Source organism: Oryzias latipes, chromosome 18, assembly GCF_053564925.1.
Source record: "Oryzias latipes strain Hd-rR chromosome 18, Olatipes_Hd-rR_3.1".
Taxonomy (NCBI): Eukaryota; Metazoa; Chordata; class Actinopteri; order Beloniformes; family Adrianichthyidae; genus Oryzias; species Oryzias latipes.
In genome coordinates, this window is record NC_136254.1 from 5,174,433 (window position 1) to 5,194,462 (window position 20,030).

At 43.4% G+C, this 20,030-nt stretch overlaps 1 protein-coding gene across 4 annotated transcripts in view; it reads left to right on the plus strand.

Annotated features, from left to right (window-relative positions):
• Nucleotides 1–7,623: 7,623 nt before the first annotated feature.
• Nucleotides 7,624–20,030, plus strand: part of sorcs2 (sortilin-related VPS10 domain containing receptor 2) — a 443,700-nt gene continuing 431,293 nt past the window's right edge. For all 4 annotated transcript variants that reach the window (XM_078936689.1, XM_078936690.1, XM_078936692.1 and 1 more), the window contains exon 1: nucleotides 7,624–8,232. In XM_078936689.1, the coding sequence (XP_078792815.1) occupies nucleotides 7,690–8,232 (543 nt within the window). In that variant the 5' untranslated portion in view covers nucleotides 7,624–7,689. The remainder of the gene's footprint in view (nucleotides 8,233–20,030) is intronic.

A 20,030-nucleotide genomic window follows, 5' to 3' on the forward strand; every position in this document is an offset into this window, starting at 1 on the left:
TAGATGCAAAAATCAAGGAACCTGAAAATACTGCAACCAGGTAATCAAACTACTGTGGATGAATTCTACCAGTTTGCTCTTAACCAGCTTTACAGCAGCTGGGTAAACATGAACACTCAGGATTGCTTCTCATTGGCTGCTCAATGTTAGAAACTGAATGCCAGAGGAAATTACCAGGATGTTTCTAAATGTTAACTGGTAGTATGTTTCCTCACGGGGAGGAAACCTCCAACATGTTTAATGATGAAAATGGTGATTTTGGTGTGTGTAACATGTTCATTTTTCTGATGATGGACGACATGTATAAAAAGAATTAAGCATAAAGAGAAGATGAAAAAAATGCTGTTGGAAAAAAACCTATATGTGACAAGCTTCCTGCTCCGCTCCATTCTGATGCATCCACCTGCAGACAAAGAGATCCATGAACGTCTTTGTTTTCTTGGTCTAAGCTGGAAACTGGAATGTTGTAGGACTTTAAATCTTTTTTAACACACTGGGTTTTCTGGTGTTTTCTGTTAGTGAAACAGAACTGACATTTGTTTTTTTATGATCTCACAACAATCACCTGAACGTTCCTAACAGATGAGCTTTGCCACGCTGAGCTCCTCACCGTGTTCCAGTTTACTGATGAGGCTGATGAGTGATGCGGAAACTTCAATGTTGGTTTTCTTTAAGACATCTTTCCCGCCCTAATCACTAAAGAAGTGTTGGCAGTTCTTTACAGATGTGTGAGCAGAAAACAAATGTGAAGATTCTCGGTAATCCAGTTTATGTTGTTACCTCATAACTAATCCTCGGTAGAAAATAGGCTTAACCGGAGCCCAGGTTTGTCTACACGACACAAACTATGGCACTGATGGAGAAAGTTTTTAGGTGTGGGGCAGCACCCGCCTCACTGATTGAGACTCTGCAACTGGTCTGAATATAGCATCATCACAACAGTCGGACCTTAACCATCAGATCCACCAGAAAGCAGCACTCAAGAGTCAAAGCTCTGCCCCCAAATTGATTCTTCCGTTCTGTCTCACTTTTGCATTTTTCACGTCTTCCATAAAATTCGAAAGTTTTGGTTTGAAGGCATTGATCTTTTTCTCTCCAAAAGAATCTGCAGTTGTTTTTTTTTTAGTTTTGGTTCATGTAGGCCAGCTTCTGGGATTATAACAGATTAGCTCCACATTTTCGGATGGATCCAATTTGCATTCCCTCTACTATTCATGCTCATGCAAACAAATAGTCACACTGGAGAAATATTTGACGCTAAGCTTCAGTTAAGCACTGAAAATTACAGATAAGATGCTGATAATGGAGGTCAAGGTGGGATCATACTCTTCCTCATTGTTGCACGCCAGCTGCAGACGTCTTCATCAGAACTCCATGAGGTCGTTTTTTTAACTTGTTGTCTCGTTGATCAACTCCATAAATACATAAAACTGTGCGAAATAATCAATTGTTCAGTTGTCTACTTGGTAATCATTGTTGAAATAACTACACACATTCCAAAAACATCATCATCAATTAGACATGAACGCTTTTATCCCCCTGATCCTCTGCTTCTGCTGTGCAATTTTAATCAGCTGTGCTTCTTCAGAAATTAACATGGAGTCAAAGGTTTTCGTGATGCTAGTGTCCATGGGAACAAATTCAAACTAAATCGTAGTTACAAAGCTTTAGCACCCATATGCAGGTTGAATCGTTCCAGGCTTTTGGGTAGACCATGGCGGTGGAAGGTCGTAGAGGCGGGTGGCTGCATCCTAAGGGGTGCGCCGGTGAGTCTTGCAGTTCCTCTGAGGCTCGTACGGCCACCTTTAGGGACGTCATGATAATGGAACTCATGGTCGTGCGTGCAGTGAGAGTATTGTGAAGTACTTGTAAGGACAATGGAAGTTACACGCACTTATGATGTACCGGTGTTGTTGTTGTACGTCCTTATGCCGCACTCCAGAGGTGTGAGTACTGGCTTCCTACTGACCGTGGGCAAATGTTTGTGACGTGCACGTAATTTCTAACAGTCAGGCCACACGCACTTATCACTTGAACACTAACAGGTCTTTTGCGCCGTACGCAGGCCTTACGGGGCTGTGGAAAAAAAATATACATTTGAACGACACTCCTCCATCTTACCTGCATCACCCTAACCCTGAATTTACACGGGTCCATCTGCGGTGCATCTCTGTTGTGTTGCATAGGGAGTCTCTGTGACCGCCATCAGCCGATTTACATTGACTTTGTTGCGTCTCCGGTCCGTCACCCCTCCTCCCTGGCTACCTGAGGAGTGATTTGTCCTGCCACCCCATGTCGAGTAGTTTGTCCCAATCACTTTGCTCATCCTTAACTTAAGCAATCAGGCTCTATCCCCTTCTCCTTCCTCGCTAAGTCCTTGTAAAATGCATTTTTTATGTCATAAATGTTGTGTTTTTCTACTTCCAAAGAGTAACTTGGTTATCCACGGGGAAAATGGATGCCAGTGTTATTTGCGGTTCATTCGTTATCTGCACATAACCAGAAATACAAAAAAAAGTTTAATTTGGAAAGTATGACGGAAAGTTCTTTTTAGAAAAAGTTTTTTGAGATGAACCGGGATGGAAACATTCTGTTCGATCAATGAACGTTTTAATTTATTTCGTGTCAACGCAACGTAACAGAGACGCACCAGAGACGGAGCACTGGAAATCAGCCTTATGGGTTGTATAAGTCAGTGTTTTTCAACCATTTGTGCAAAAACTTTTAAATTGCCTACACCAAATGTTTGCATCCTATCCATTAAATCTTTGGACTGGTACTCTGAAACTGACCTCAGACCAGCAGAGCAAGCAGCAGCAGTAACAACAAAGGAGCTGTGATGTAATTCAGTTATAACACCCTTTTCAACTTTGCACACTACAGCAGACGTCTTTCTTTTAGACTATGGTCACATGTCCCAGAATGCCACCACGCAGAGACCTAGTTGCAAGTTTTCCAGCAAATTTAGTAGTTGCCGGCACTTGTGATCTGGCTTTCACATTTTTACGTGCCACGCGGCCGCTGAGGCTTTAAGAAAAAGTTTGAATTAAATGGCCACTGGACGATTTTTTTAGATCGGTCAGTGACGCTGGGGCAGTCCAATGACAGGCGGGTGGCAGGAAGGTAGTAGATAACCGACTGATGGGAGGTTCTCCAAAATCGTCTGATGATTGGCCGATTTCAGACTTCCACCCTTCAGCCACCCCCCTGCCCCCGTGCTGTCATCCCACTGCCACTGTCTGATTGTTAGAAGTTGTACGGTAGCAGCACGGGGACTCGACAAGGGCTGTTGACATGGCCCGGGGATGTCAGAGGTCAATCTGCTGATCCCGGCCCCCGTAGGTCCCATTTATAAATAGCATTGGCATTGGCATTGATGAGTTGATGCTCTTCATCCGATGAAGACTCCCGCTGTGGTTGGACCGCTTGGATCTTCATTTTCTTGGACGCTAAGGCTTTGCCCTTGCTGGGTTTCTTGGAAGGCATGTTGTCTAAAAAGTTGTAAACTGACAAGATTATAATGTGTGCTTAAAATCTGAGTTGCGAATGGCCAGTGGTGCAGAATGACCCGCCTTTTTTATACCCCTGGGCTACTGGGCAGCTGGTGGCACTTGATGTGGACTGCTACCATCTGGAGACATTTACACATCGTCCAACCAGAGCTGCTGCTGTTCGGTCATCTGGCTGCCACTACCCTGTGGCCGCCCAGCTGTCGCCTGATTTCGTAATGGGACCATCTTCACCTGAGTGCCGCCATCTACATACATGACCAAAGATTATCACAAAATTGAGCGGCGGCACGACATCATGAAGATTCTTGTGACCGTAGCTTTAGCAGAAGTGTCTGGAAGGACATTCAAACCTTTGATTCGGGACTGAAATCACGCAATACGGCTGCCGTTGCACAGCAGTAGGACGGCCAACCTCTGATCGGATTATTACAGGTTCGATTCCTGCCTTGCCCACCCATGCGTCAAAGTGTCCGTGGGCAAGACACTGAACCCCACCTTGCCTCTGGTGGAAGGTTGGTGCCAGTGTTCGGCCGTGGAGCTGCCACCAGTGTGTGTGTGTGTGTGTGAATGGGTGAATGGGACTGCGACAGCAAAGCGCTTTGGGCCTTTGATGAAGGTAGAAAGCGCTTTATAAGTATACGCCAATTTACCAAATGTGAGATTGGTGATGATTGATGAGAGCTTTGGGTTTTGTGATCTCACAGTGTTCAGGAGGAGAATTCAGGTAAATTTGACTTCAAATTTTATTTGATGTGTGCACAAGAAAAATGTAAGCATTAAAAAAAACTAAAAGCCAGCTGGTGTTACCTTTCAGTGCTAAACCCAAAGATGAAGCAACTGTTGAGGGAGGCCGTGTGGCATCCCCTGACACCTGGGTAACACCTCAAAGAAACCTTGAATCAGCCGCTTATGTATTCCTGTTTTATTCAAATCTCAGCAATTAATCATTTTACATTAATTAAAGTGGTAGGCGTATGGCAAACCGAGGACTTATGAGGCCCCTGAGGGCCCTGCAGAAAAAAGCTCACTCCACTTCAAAATTGCTGCAAGCAGAAGAATGTAAGGTCAGCAATAATTAACCGGGTTCTCGTCACTTTCCTTATGTGAAATAATTCTGAATGTACTCCACAGGATGCAGTTCTGCTGATGTGAAGAGTCAACACAAACAACAATGCCCAGAATGACAAACAACTAAAGCAAAATCAAAGAAGAAATTATGGTTTTCGTCAATAAAATTGATGTATGATAGTCTTTGTTATTATTGTCTCCTCTTTGGCTGCCTTCACACCGCAGGCTGAAACGACCCAAGTCTGACTTTTTTTTTTTTTTTGCCCCTATGCGTCCTGTATCTGAATTTTTCATGACAGTCTGAACGACACAGATCCGATCTTTTCAAATGCGACCCAGGCCACTTGGGTATGTGGTCCTGAATCCAATACGTGTCTGATCTTTTGAAATGCGACCGCCGTCTGAACAGCCAGGCCACATGAACCCGACTCGTACATCATCGATACGCTACAAACGTCATCATTCTGCGTTGAAGTAGGCTGGAACGAGAGCATAAACATCAACCATGGCGGACGATGCTGCTGAGACCAGTCAGTGGAAGGGAAGCGAGGTCGCTGATTTGATTCATATTTGGGGTGACAGCTCTATTCAGGCCAAACTCCAGGGCTCTTATCGCAACCGGGCGGTTTTTGAAAATGTTTTCAGCGAAATGGCCGAGTGTGGTGTTGAACCTTTCCCGCCATTACTTTTTTTTCCCCTTTCCGACCGTGGTCAGATGCGCGGAGGAGACTTTCCTCCTTCGGGGTTCACTTCCCCCTGCGGACCCTCAGATTCTCCAGAGTGGGTTAATAAAGAGTCAATAGCGGTTCTTCTGGGAGGAGCCTTCTTTTATTATCGTTCTCCTTCCTCTGTAACACACAAGCCCCCTCTCACTCCCTGCACGCGCTCTCTCTCCTCTCTCTTACACACACGCGCGGCCCCAGCACATACACATCCCCATTCCACAACAGTGGGTCCAGACGATCCCGGCTCCAATGCCTTCTTAAAATGAGAAAATTGTTATTGTGCTGGCTCCTTTGTGAAAATAAATGTAATAATGCAAAAAGAGCTGCACTTTGACAACACTGTTGTTGACATCCATTCTTAACGTTAGCTACTTCTGCAAACGAATGACGTTGTTCACTGTTGAGTACTCTTCTGCGCATGCGGGTCACTTCTGGGTTATTTCACGTTCACACAGGAAATCACAAAAGTTCGCATTTAATTGGAAATGTTAACGGCCTTGCAAAAAAATTGGATTTAAAAAAAAAAAAGAGTGCATTAAGCCCTGTAGTGTGAATGTAGTCTTTGATAAACAGCCACAGACGGATGCAGTGGAGGAGCGTTCCCTCTGGTGTGAACTTTGACCACCAACACACACAATATGTTGCCCACGTCTGTGCAGCTCAAGCTTGATGGCCTCACATTGATTTTTGATCGATTCTGTGCAGCCCAATCCTGACCATGACCCCCAACCTCGACCTTAAACCAACCTCCATGCACACATGTACCCCGTGACTGAACAGGAGCTTAGAAATAGCATCCCCCCTCCCTATAGACGGTCTTTTCAAGGTCAGGGAACAAAGAATTTATCTCTGAAAAAATAATGATAAAATTCTTTTAGTGAACATACAGTAAGCGACTGATGCAGAAAGTTCAGAGGTGATTGACATTAATGCTTTTATTTGACCTGAAACCTTTCACTTTGGAGGTGAAGAATCTCGGGCGCTAAACTTCTCAAGTGCCTCAGCATAGTTCATCAAACTAAATAACCATCAGAGTAAGGCTGCACGATACGAGGAAAACTCGCGATTTTAGTGATCAATATTGCAATGACGATATATGCGATACATGAACAAATAGCAAAACCACCAAACACATAGTAAACATGCATTAAATTACACCCCAAATGACCCTGGTCTACATAGGAGGCGAGCATCTAACATAAAAGGGCTCCATCCAATTGTTCAAATGCAGAAAGGGATTTATTTGATTCGTTAAATACTTCAAGCAGCCATAAGATTGTTTTAGCCTTTTTAAGGTAACCCTTTCTCGCAATTTTCGATGACTTATTGCACAGCTTGATACTGTGATAATGATAAATTTGTGATTTATTATGAAGGCTTACATCAGAGCAGTGTTTTTTGGGCCACACATTGGAAGAATCTTGAACATCCTCCCTCAAAAATGAATAAAAACAGGGAAGAAGAACCTCGAAGAGATCTCCTAATACATATTAGAAAAACAGAAGAGTCTGTTGGGGCCGCAATCATGTTTACCATCATACCTGGAGCAGTCCTTCACCTGTGTCCAGCTTCATTCTTCTGTTCTGCCTCCTAAGGAACCATAAACTCTGAAGGGCGGATTCGGCTTTGCTCCACAACACCCCATGAAGAAACTCCAAATACTAACACTCTGAATGCTAAAAGCTAGGATACACCGGTCATGTGATGCACGCTCACACTGGACAGGCAGGGAGGGGCTAATGTTTACATGCATTCCCACTTACAGCCCTTTACCAGGTGTGAAGGGCTGTGCAACAAACACGGCGAGTAGTGTTGGAGCTATCCAGTCATTCAGATTCCAGCCCAGACGAGGAAAACGAAGAAGATAATGGATCTAATTGTCTGGATGCATCAGAATGGAGCGGAGCAGGAAGCTTGTGGCCCGCAGCTTCTTCACACCTACAAGCTTTTTCCAACTGCATTTTTCCCTCAATGATTTGAGTAAATAAATTCTCAGAAATGCTATTTTAAACTTAATTTTCTTTATTTATGTTGTCCACCATTAGAAAAATGCCACATGAACAGGTTTAAAACACAATCAGAGTGGGTCTTTAAAAATCTTAACATGTAAAATTATATTTATTAAGTTAATAAATTTGAAAGACACGTTGTTTTGTCCAAGTTCAGGCTTACAATAATGTTCAGATAGAAGTTCCACTTTACGTTTTTGGGTCTGTGCTCCAAACTTCTTTCCACTAACGAACCATTTATCTCTGTTGGCATTAAAAGTCCTGATCTATCTATTTTTCATCTGGAGTGTCTGCGTCCATGCTCTGCGCATGAAGGGCAAATGAGAGCGTGTCAGACTCAGAGCGGATCATCAGTCTGCAGCCTGGAGCGGCCCGATGCAGCTGCAGGACGGCAGATGGCACCGCTGCGCCGTCCTGTGGAAGGCGCTTGGAACGGACACGCGTCCGCGTTGTCCACACTGTCTGCTTCCACTTCCCTCTCTCTCCTTCTCTACACACCTCTCTATCTCCCACAGCATCAGCAGCATCTCCATCAGTCTCCGCGATACTACGGAGTACAGCATGGCACCTCTGCGGGCTGACAAGCCGTCCTCCGCCGCCGCGCAGCTCTTCTTCTTCGCGCTGGTCGCCTCGGCCTGGATGTCACTGCCGGGACCCGCGCGCTGTCGCGGCGTGGCTTTAAACCGGCGCGTCGGGCAGGACCGTGCGATGGACATGGGCAGCGGAGGAGGAGGAGGCTCCCAGCTGGACGCGCGGGCGGACGCGGAGGAGGAAGAAGTCGGCGCGGGGACCTCAGCCCGCCTCAGGAGAGCGCTGTCCCGGGATAAACAGATATCCCTGCTGAGCAGCTCGTTCGTGCTCAAAGGGGACGCGACCCACAACCAGGCGATGGTCCACTGGACAGGGGAGAACAGCAGCGTAAGTAACTACCCCCTCCCATACCCCTCTCCCTGTCCCGCCACGACCCGCTGGCTGCTGCGCCATCCTCCTCTTTGTCAGCCTGCGCGCACAGCACCATTGTTCCGCTGAGAGTGCTGCGCTGCTGCGGATGGAAGTTGTTTTTACGCGTGGAGAGGCCGAGCCAGGACGCGCATCCACACACTTGTGTCGCGTTCACGGGGTGGCCCGGGGTCACGGGCATCCTGCTTATCCTTTGTTTACACATTAATGGCTTTGACAACTGCCTGGCTTCCCTAATACTCCACAATGCAGCAAAAGTCAGTGTTTAATGTTTGTGGCTTAAGAGTCAGTGTGCTGAGGACCGCACACATGACATGCGTGCGTACGTGTGTGTCTCCGTCACGCGTTTTGTTGCATTCTGCAGTGAATCTGGGCGCCGAAACAGTCTGAACACCAGCAGGACTTTCGACTGGACTGAAAAGACAGAAAGGGCACATCATCCTCACGATGCATTCCCCCTGACTCATGTCAGGAAAGAGGAGGCTTTGTGGTGGAGGGCAGCAGGGGCTGTCTGGTGTTTGGTGGGGACATCTCTCTCAGTCAGAGGCTCTTTCTCTCAGCAACAATTAGCGCAGCACACAGCTGCTTCCCTGACAGAAAGCAAAAGAATCACCAGAAGAAGCTGCTTTCCTGTCAGTTTGCTGGTAAACGTGTGAAAATGCAGAAACATGCAGAAAATCTTTTAAAAACTGCTTCATACCGCATGAATATTGATTCTGAAGATAAGAGAAGCAGAATTTGAATTTGTTTCTGTTGAGGTCAATGTAGAATAAATATAATATGTAGATTCAGTTTAAATAAAATGAAATGAAGCTGCAGCCCCCAAAAAAAGAACAGATATGCGGAACAAAGATGCTTTTTAAAAAAATCACCTAATATTAAGATTTATTGATGATTTTGTGTTTTTATGTTGAGTTTTCTCAGATTAAATTAACCATTTGTGACTGAGAGAAACAAAGCCTCAGGGAACCTGAAGGTGAATCACAAAGTTATGTGATCCTCAGCTGACTCTGTTGAAGGAAATGATCTCTCCGTCTTCAGGTTTGCGAGTCAGTGCCCGTTTCCTATTAACCTTTTTGGCTCATGAAGTTCAAGCTTTTTTGTTTGTCACAGTTTAGTTCATGTTTTACTGTTTTTTCCCCCTGATGTTCTCCTGCATTAGGTTCTCCACATAGAATCAGAGTAAAAGCAGGACTAATGAATCTATTTATGCAAAAAAACATTTACTAAAGTTGTTAGCTGCACCTTTGTCTGATTACTACAAAAAGTAAAAATCCTGCTTATTTCTTGCAGAAAACTCACAAAATATGGCTTCAACAAGCTGTTTATTGCAATTAATGTTATAATTCTGCAGAGTTGAATGCAAAGGTAGCGCTGCAGAGAAGCACAGACTCAGTGTGTCTGTCAGAAACAGATATGCTGCCTTAAACTGGACCGAGGTTTGGTTTCTTTGCGAAGCCGATGCCACACTTACAAAGGCGGCTGTGGAAGTGACCTACATCCAGAGCATTTACTGCAGTTCAGCGGGGTGTCTGCTCTGGGATTACCACACCACTCATTTGCATGTCACACATGAAGACACAAACAAAAACTTGGGATTTGAAGCGAGCTGTAAAACTCAAAACAATTCCAAAAAAACTCTGACTGCTTTCTGCAAAGATTTGACTGGTAATCAGGTGCATCCTGGGAGGTTTCTGCAGAGGCTGCCCTCTCCAGAAGTGTTAGTGGTTGCTTTTGACAGATGACTTCTCACGGCGGTGTGATTTCTCCCCTGAACGCCAGCTCCGCTGCCACACTGCAGACTGGAAATTAGCATCCAGCCTTTTGAAGTCAGGGAGCATTTCTCTCAGGAATGGGATCAGAAGGCTGCGAGATACTCACTGCAGGATTATGATTTCCACATTCTTCAAGCGCTAATTTCGTCACAAGGAAATCCCTTCACTCAGAGGGCACCGCTGCGGCCTCTAGAGTCCCGCAGCTGTCACGTCTGTCCTCCGGAGCGCAGCTCCGGTTGGCGCTGAGCTCAGTCAGTGGTCAAACTCGGCTTACATGACCGTTCCAACAGTCCTGCAGCTTGAAAGTGTGGCAGTTTTTGATGTTGTGGTCGGGTTTCTGAATTTGTTCAGGAACCTCGTAAGGGGCATGCTAAATATTTTCAGACTAAGATCTGAGACCTGTGCTCTAACAGAACTTCTATTTCCTGCTCAGTCTTTGGTTTTTGCCGAAGATCTCAGTCAAAATTCAGCTAACTTTCTCTTTGACGGCTTTCAGCATTTCAGCCATTCCCACAAAATGATTCTGGTGGTCCTACACTTGAATCTGATGATGATGTGAAGAAAACAACACAGAAATCCATGCTTCAAAACCGCTTGATCCCGGTCAGAACCAACCCCAGCTGCTGTCAGGCGACAGTAGATCGTTTGTGTTTGGGAGAAAAAAAACCCTGATATTCTGAATTGATCATTTTTCTACTTTGTAATGTCAACTCTTTTCAATTAAACCAACAAAAGTAAAGGGTTTAGAATAAAAAAGACGGCGGTATTTAATTGAACTGTGCTGCATCAATTGCATAAATGGTGAACTTGAATTGATTCTGTAGGTTGATGCTCAAATAAAAGTCATCAAACAAAAAATGCCCGTAAATGGGTTTGTTTCTGCACAATAAGTCAAATATAGACTAAAGACATCTTGTTGTTTTTCGTCTGTTTTACGAAACTCTCAATTTTTTGGTAATTTGTGAAACATACTGACGTGTTCACGGCTACTTTAGCCGGTTAATTATGACATTACCCAAACCAGTAAAGTTCTAAAATGAGATGAATCAGAAGTTGAGGATCACAAAAGCAGCATGAAGGGTTTTATTCAAAACGTCAGAAACTGTTCAATATTTCAAATATTTGTAATGTTAAAACCCGACTGGGGGCTGCGTGGTGTTAATGTTAAGCGCTCTCGCCTCACAGCGAAGGTCCTGGTTCAGATCCCGGCTGGGTTCTTTCTGTGGAGTTTGCATGTTCTCCTCGTGCATCCGTGGGTTTTTCTCATGCTTCATTGGTTTATTGGGTTCTCTAAGGTGGGAATATGAGCGTGTGGTCTTGCAATGGACCGGTGAGCTGTGAACCTCACCTTTACCCAGGACCCTGCTGGAAATACAGCGGGTTCTGAACATGGACGACATGACCTTTTGGGTAAGGTCATGTTTTGACAGGTGACTATTAAATACTCCGTTTTGTAATGCTTCAGACTGGCCTTTATGCCTTTATTTCTTTCAGTTTGCCAAATTTTCAGAATCAGTCATTTTTGACGGGACATGCGCAGTTTTCTGTCTTGATGGAATTGGACCATCGCTTTTATCCGAATTATATTCCCAGAGCCCCTCAGGTCCCCAGGTGCAGGTCTTATGGTGGTCCCAAAGGTCAGCACAAAAACCCACGGCGAGGCCACATTGCAGCACTGTGAGCCTAACCTGTGGAACAGCCTGCCTGAGGATGTGAGGGCTTCAGCGAAACGTTAAAACTCATCTTTTTAGCTTAGCTTTAGAGTCGATTTTATGCTTTAATTTGAAATTATCGACTGTTTGTTTTTGTATAATGTGAATGTGTGTTGAGGGGCTTTAATTAGGGTTACTATTATTTTTATTATTGTTTATTTATTTTGTATTAAAGCACTTTGAGGTGTTCTGGAACAGGAAACGTGCTTATAATGGTAGAATTTGAATTAATTTTTAGTCCAGAAACACGATACTAAACAAATCAAAACATGTAACTTTAAAAGAATATTCCCTGCACACACACAGTTGTCATGACTGGAAAATATAAAACAGCCTAACCCAACTGACAGTTTATTTTTGGAGGGATGTCTTGTATTTTAATTTATTTATGTTTTTTACATTGGAGTCAATCGGATTTTGCTTCCTTTTGATGTCCGCCTCTAGTGGTCATTTGAGGATTTGCAACGTTTGGTTCCAGCTTCAGTTTTGGTAGTGGAATGTGGGGGTCGGTCGCCTTCAACACAAAGCATCAGGTCATGTGATTCTGTCCAGTTGTTTTACGGTTGTTGGGATCAGCGCTGGCCACCGCTCTTTCATGCATTCTGAATCTTCTCCAGACCTTTCAAAGAGGAGGCAGAAGCAGAGATCCTTGTTGCTGCAGCGCAATATCGGAAGGGAAATCAGATTTTATCTTCTCGCAAGAACAACTTGGATTTTCTGATGAGTGTGACCTCAAATTCCACAGCAGCTCTGCAGGCGGTGAGGCAACTTCAGACCCAGAGTTTCAGGACAAGAAACCCAAACATTTGACATTACAAGCTGCAGAGGTGGCAGATGAAGATGGGACAGAGATTTGTTGCTGTTATTTGTAATTTGCAGAGCTCTTCAGGTCAAACTTGTCCTGGGTGATGCAGACATCACACCACAACTCAGCCTTAACTTGTTGAGCAGAAACCATTTGACATTTATGTGGGAGCTTTCTGGTATTAAAGACTGACTGGACTCTGTCTGCTGTCTTCTCCTCTTCTGTGGAGGCGACGGGTCTGCAGGGATTCCTTCTCCGGGGGCTGGAAGCACAAACTAGACGTATTCTCAATTATCTGTGCACGACGCCTCAAAGGTCGTCAGGACCAAGCCCAACCTCATAAACATAGACAAATGGTGCAGTTCAATTTCCCTAAGGCTGACATTTATGAGCAGCGTGCAGATTGACGGAAGGTAAAGAGGAATCTGCGCCTCCTTTGTGGGTCCATTGAATCATTCCGACGGTAAATCTCAGTGGAAGGGTCAAACTCTCATGGACACATCTGTCTTGATAACGTCTGGCTGGAAAAACGGGCGTGACCACCTGAGCCATTTTTCTTAAAAGGGGGTTATTTAAGGTGATCCTTGCTTGAAATAAAATGGAATAAAATTGAACGTCTTTTCTGCACTGCAAGCCTTAGAATAACAACAGTTTGCCTTAAGATCCGGAGTGCCTAATGTATAGAGACTGATATATACTGATGTTGAAGCAATTTTGGGGCCACATGTGCTCTGTCATGGTTGGGTTTTGTTTTGAATATGCTAACGCTGCTAACATGTAGCGGCATCTGACTGTGTACCAACAAGGTTGGGAGTTATGGAAGTAACAGTAACGTTTGTTTTGACAGTATCAGTCTGTTTTTTTAAGTAGTAGTCTATATTTACTATGAATGCGGTTAGATCAGATCAGTTAGTTATCAGTTAGTTTATATCGTCTTCGTTCTGTCTCTGGTCCCTGCCCCCTGGCTCCCAGAGGAGTGGTGTGTCCTGCCACCCCCATGGCGAGTAGTTGGTGTCCCGCTCTCTTTGCTCATCTCAAACTTCAGCAATCATGCCCCATGCCCTCTCCTTCCTCACTGAGTCCTTGTAAAACACATGTTTGACGTCATAAATGATGCTTTGTTTTGTATTTCCAAGATTGGCAAAAATGGACGCCGGTGTTATCTCCGGAGTTAATGTGCGTTATCGCCTTAAATATAAAATAAAATCTGATTAAGTTTTATTTTGAAAGGACAATGGAAGTTTTTCTTTTGAAACCCTGGCCTGTTTTCGGTTTCTCCGGATTTTTTCTGCTTCAACGGACTGGAAATAGAACTCCTTCGTAAAGATTGCTTTGCGTTGCAGAGGGACGACATGCAGACATGACGGAGGCAACGTAAATGCTCCAACTGATTAATGAATGTTCTGTTTAGTTGTGTCAATGCAATGGAGACAGACCGCAGACGGACCAGTGGAAGCCAACCTTCAGCCTTACTCACATGCACCTGGACGAGGGTTGACCCATATCGGTTCAGCAGGGTTTTAGGTTGCTCAGGTCCGTGGGGGGGTTATAGAGACGAGCCTTCGCATCTTAAGGTGTGTCTTGTAGCTTCCTTGAGGCTCGTGCGGCTACCTCAGGAAGATGGAACGTACCATTGTTGTGTTTGTGGTAAGAGCATAGACTGTAAAAAACAGTGGACAAACCGAGGTGTGACGTCACCCATAGACAATGCTTTACCTCCGGCTCACGCGGAATAAGGCCAAATCCCTCACCATTGCTTCCTGATACGGGCACTGCATGTTAAAAACAGTCTTCGTATGGCAATGGCAGCAGTAGTTGCCCTATGATGCGATGACTCAGAGGGACTCGGACCAATCACTGTCGACTGGGTTCAACATGGCGGCACCCGTATTAGGAAGCAGTGGTACTTCCTATTTGGGAACACGGGAAGGGAGGGGTTGAGCTGTTCATTGCTTTCACAGTCAATGGGTGAGAGTATTGTGAAGCATTTTTAAGGATAATGTAAGTTTCGCAAACTTATGATGTACTGGTAGTTCTGTCGTACAGTGTAGTTACATCACATTCTAGTCTTTTGTAAGATCCGCATACTGACTCCTTACTGACCGGATGTAAATGGTGCACGCATGGTGATGCGTAAACGCCCGTCGGACGCCCACACAAACTACGCTCTGATTGTCTAACTTCCTCAATTACTTATTTCCTAAGTTACAATCTTTACTCGCAACGGCCAAGTTAGAAGGGTGCCAGCGTGTCCTACACAGGTTTGTTGGGTTTTCGCCTGCAAACAGACCATATCCTCCGGTAAGGGGAGTCGTGACCAGGAAGTCAATAGGCCTCAAATCTCTTTGACTTTGGAGTAAAAGTCCTCCTTATCTTCTTTTAGATTTTGAATCCTTTAAAAATGTATTTATACTTAAATTTGACACTTAAACCTCCAGCTCTGGTATTGGTCGTCCATTATTTATTACTTTATGCGTTTATTGAAAAACTAATTTTAAGACATTTTCCACTGTGAGAGCCCCAAATATTTTCAAACACATTAATATACAATCTTTTTTTTTAATTGAAAATATCTCTATATATCTATATATGTGCAGCAGTAGAGCATCAGAGGACATTCGACATATGCAGTGTGACATTATTTTATCTGGCAAAGTGCAGACCTTTTCAAGAACACAGATGCTCCAGTTCAGGGACATTTAAGGTGTCAGGTTTGAGCTTCCCTCTGGTTCAGCCCCCCAGGTCTCAGACCTGTGACAGAAACCAACCCACTGATGACACAAAGAGTGAGGACTGAACACCTAACAGCTGTTTGGGCTGCGGGAACATTCATCAGTGGCATCAAAAATGAAAAATCGCTGCTCGCCAAGATAAACCACCATAAAGTACCGTTTCACGAGTGGCTCCAATGCAGTGACGGCACAGATCTGGCAGATCTAATGTCTGTTTTTTTTACACTAAGGGCTATGCTGTAGGAAGCGTTATGGCTGCTTCTCAGATACTATTAGGTCATTTCGTGCAAATATGATCTTTCCATAAAAGGTGGAGCTGAAATTGTAGACATTCTGGGATCTAAACAGGTTGTTTGATGTCCTGATCTGAGCGATAACGGCATCTCTGCTGTTCTGTATCTTCTCATTTCTGACATGTCTGCTTTTCTCTGGGTCAGGTGGCTTTGTTTATGGATTGTTTTAGTGTTCAGTATGGATGTAGAAGATATTAAATGGAAAAATTGATCGAGTAATAACAGCAGTATTGTTTGAAAACCCCAGATATGAACAAGATGATGTTGGTTAAAAAGGTGCAAAAGCCATCAGGAGTAAATAGTCAGTTTCTCTTCCTGTTGTGTCTTTTTATGTACATGTGATGCAAACAAAAAAGATGTCCGATCACCTTCTACCAAGGTGGGTCACTTACAGTTGCATGAAAGTGAACCACAGTGATAGATGTGTAACAGAAGAAAACTTCTTTTCACAGCACTTTAAATCTGAGTAAACTAATAAAAGACAAACGTTTTAACCACTAAGAGCAAAACCGTCCAGAAGACCCTAAATGTCAGGTTTGAAGCTGTTTTAATATTTAAAAAAAATTCTTTGACAAAGGGCATGGATTATTATCCAATTTAGGTGAAAGACTTGGATTCTATCGTATCGCCACCAACGTTTATGCATCGATTTGTGGATTTGGGTGCTTATTGAATAACGTGAGACGGAAAAACACACAAAGACAAAACTTGCATTTCGTTTGAAATTATAAGCGCCTCATTTAACAAACACATTTATTTCAGTTTTTTTTTTTTTTCCTTGAACCAGACATTTTCTTGGACACTGAAAAGCAAAAACATCTTCTCAATTCTGTTCATATATTGATTTTTTAAATAGAAACAGAAATTGCTATTTATTTTGTACAAGTAGGTGCCTTTATTATGCTATTTTATTACATAAAATGGGGATTTGTTTGGACTTTTATCATTTTATGATATCACTAATGTTTTAAATTGTGTTTAAAAAAAACCCTCTACAATTCTGTTTATTTAGCAGAGCAAATTTTAAACTCTGAAAACATTAAAAAGTGGGTTAACAGTTGTTATAATTCGAAAAAATAAACCTGGAGCTCTTCAACGACCTAAATCAGTAGAAATAAAATTATTAGAAATAACAGGGCCTAAGTTAAAACCTGGTGATCTGTTGTTAAAAACTGCAAACGATTTGGTCTCATCTTCACAATGAAACAACAGATTTCTTCCAGTTTGGTAAATGGCCACGGTTTTCATATAACTGAGCAATCTCTCTTCACTGGAGCAGCTTGTTTTGTCAGACTAGTCCTAACAAAATTAAGACTGACCGTCTGTGACAGCTGTAGCGTCCAATGTTTGTAAAAAAAAAGAAAAGAAAAAAGAAGTCTGCAGAGCAGGAGGGAAGAAAATGAGGCGTCTGTGTGAGGATGCACTCCCAGGTCTTCCACTTCTGCCTTAACTCTTGTGCTGTCTTGTGGGGTCCAGATGACCCCACCCTTACATTGACGTGTTCTCCATACCATGATAAAGGTGGATAAAGGTGGAGAGGATTTCATGTAATCCATGGACACCAGTGAAGATCATTGAAGATTAAAGGTTCTGCCCACTGTCTTGTGGGGTCATCTGGACCCTCACAAGACAGCACAAGGGTTAAAGTTCCACATTATATTTTCAAAGTGTTCCAAGTGGGTTTTTAATTATGTTCATGAAAGCTGTGTCATTTTCTGGGTCATAGTTTCTGCACCGTTGGCAAGGATCATCCCCACCCAGCGTATTTTCTACGTCACAAACAAACTATGATTCATGACAAATTGAACAAAAAATACTCAGAAGTGCATTTTTTTTGCTTAATATTCATTACAGATGTCCTCCATCATCAGAAAACGCCACAAGAAAATGTTAAAATATCAAAAACACAATTTTTTAAAAATTATTTTATTATTTCTTTATTTTATTTTTTATTAAATTTCTTTTATTCTTATTTTTGTTATTCATCTTTCTTATTTGAATTTTTATTTTTTATTTTCTTTAATCATTTCTTTTTCTATTTTTTTCCATTTATTTATTCTGGTTTTTTAAAAAACAACAACAACAAAACAAACAAAGCAATAACACATTTTCATTGTTTCCTTTAAATCTCATTCTTCCCTTCATGCAGTCGGGATTATTTTAAAGACAATACATTTCTTTTTTATGGCTCCAGCATGAATATCGTCATTTATCCCGGCAAAATCGCTTTCTTTCTTAAGGTCTAAATATAGAGGAAGGTTGTTCCGCACATGTGTGCACGCACGCCGTGTCTCCTGCAGGATCTGCTTTGATGGGGGAGTCAGTTTAACATGACACCAGCTGCCTGAATGACGAGAGCCTCCACTGTTGAAAGGAGCCTCTTTGTGCCTGTCTCTCCTCTGTCTGAGCTGCTGAGCAGCCTTGGGGAGCCCTGAGCGCCGCTTGTCTTCTATCTGCTTCCATCTCCTCTCTCTGGTGATGAACAGCCTCACAGAGCGGGAGCCTTCTGTCGGCGTCTGGAAAGGTAGCCTTCCTCTGTTTACGGCGATCCCGTGTTCTGCAGAAAACAGAATGAAACATTGGGCGTTGTGGCCGTACCTGGGAGCATGTGTGAGCTGCTAATCCCAGGCGGCCCGGGCCGCAGCAGCCTGAGTGATTAACGAGCTCCAAAAGGGCCACCGACAGTCCAAACCCTGGACACTCACCGGGGAATTGTGAATAATTTCTGCCACTTTCTGGTATAAGAGCTCTCCTGGGTGGAAATAAGTGAAAGAAGGGGAGGAGCACTGATATTCTAACACCATGAACCTCAGAGGAATCATCCCATAATTCATGAAATACATCAAATCAGTGGTTAGTTTTTGCCATGTGTTCACACAAGGACGGTTTCTGGCAGGATGTTTTTTTTTTCATTGGTATGTTTGGTGTATTCTGGTAAACCTGAAACATAGAGTCTCACTACATCATGAACACAGACGAACTACCCAGAAAACCAAACAAACAAAGTGTTTTTCAGAGAAAGGAAATCATGAAACGTTGAAAAAAAAACACAAAAAAAACTGGGTGGATCCAAACAGACACTAACAAAAGATTGGTGATGGACAGAGAGGATGAGCAGCTTCTTATCAGCATCAATCAGTCCGTTACAGGGCAACACAGATGATACTAACCATGTGTGCTTTCACAGGAAGTCAACTAACCCAAGCATGTTTTTTTCAGTTTTTATGGCACTGGATCACCAGTTTTTTTTTTTTAAATTGTAAAATTGTTCTGTTCTGTGTTCAGGCACACTTCCAACATATTATCCCGTGGTTAATTGAACCCTTTAATGCCGGAGCTGTTGCCAACATCAGGAAAGAACACATGAACGATTGTGAGTCTTAGATGGTTTTTGCAATCATCGCATTTTCCGCACCATATGGTGCACCGTCAAAAAAGGGTTCAAAGAGTCAGAGATAAGTCCGTCAGTCAGTCGCACTTTATAAACGTTAGCCGCACTAGCGTGTTTGCAAACACACGTAACTCCCAACGTTGTGTGAGTACACGCCTTTTGTTTGCAGCGTGCAAAAAAACAGACTAATGCTGCTAAAACATCCCTGTGTCTATGCTAACTCGCACCCTTGTAAGTAACACCTAATAAAACACACCTCCACATGTCAGCCGTGTTGGCGTATTCGCAATAACGCCCAACTTTGTTTTGCTAAAAAAAAACAGACTCAAATTTTGACAGAGCGCCGTGTTTCTCTCAAAATCCCTGCGACATCAACAAGAACAACCAGAATGAAGCCACATAAAAAGCGGCCTGTACACCTTAAGGTTCAGGAAAAGAGGCAATTGTCTTCATATATGTCTTCCATAATCAGAAAAATGCCACCAGAACATGTTAGGATTAGATGAGGATTATTGTTCTGTTCCGTGTTTAGGAACATTTTATCATATTGTCCACTCGCGGTTTAGCCATTTTCCTCTGGAGCTGGAGTTCCAATGTTGACCTTCTTTTGACTACGGTAACTCCTTAACCGTTTGGGGAGCCGGTTTAGCTCGTGCTGGTTTGCGGTGCCTTCCATCCGTGAAACCAGGGTTCGACTCCAGGCTGCTCCCTGTTCCCTTCTCTACCTCTGTGCCGGTCCCAAGCCTGGTTTGAGAAGGTTGCGTCAGGAAGGGCATCCGGCGTAAAACATTGCCAAGTTTACCATGCAACTTGTTCGCTGTGGCGACCCCTGATGGGAGAAGTCGAAAGAGGAAGAAGAACTCCTTAACCGTTTACGCAATTAATATAATTCTAGTGGATTCTGGAAAAGAAAAGCAGCTTTGCATTGATATGCAACATTTTACCAAAAGTGAAGTCTGAATCCTCCATTTGGGGCGGAGCATTTCAGCGCAAAGCCAAAGTTATGAGGCGTTTTTCTCTGCGTCAGAATCAGCGCTTTCACGATGAT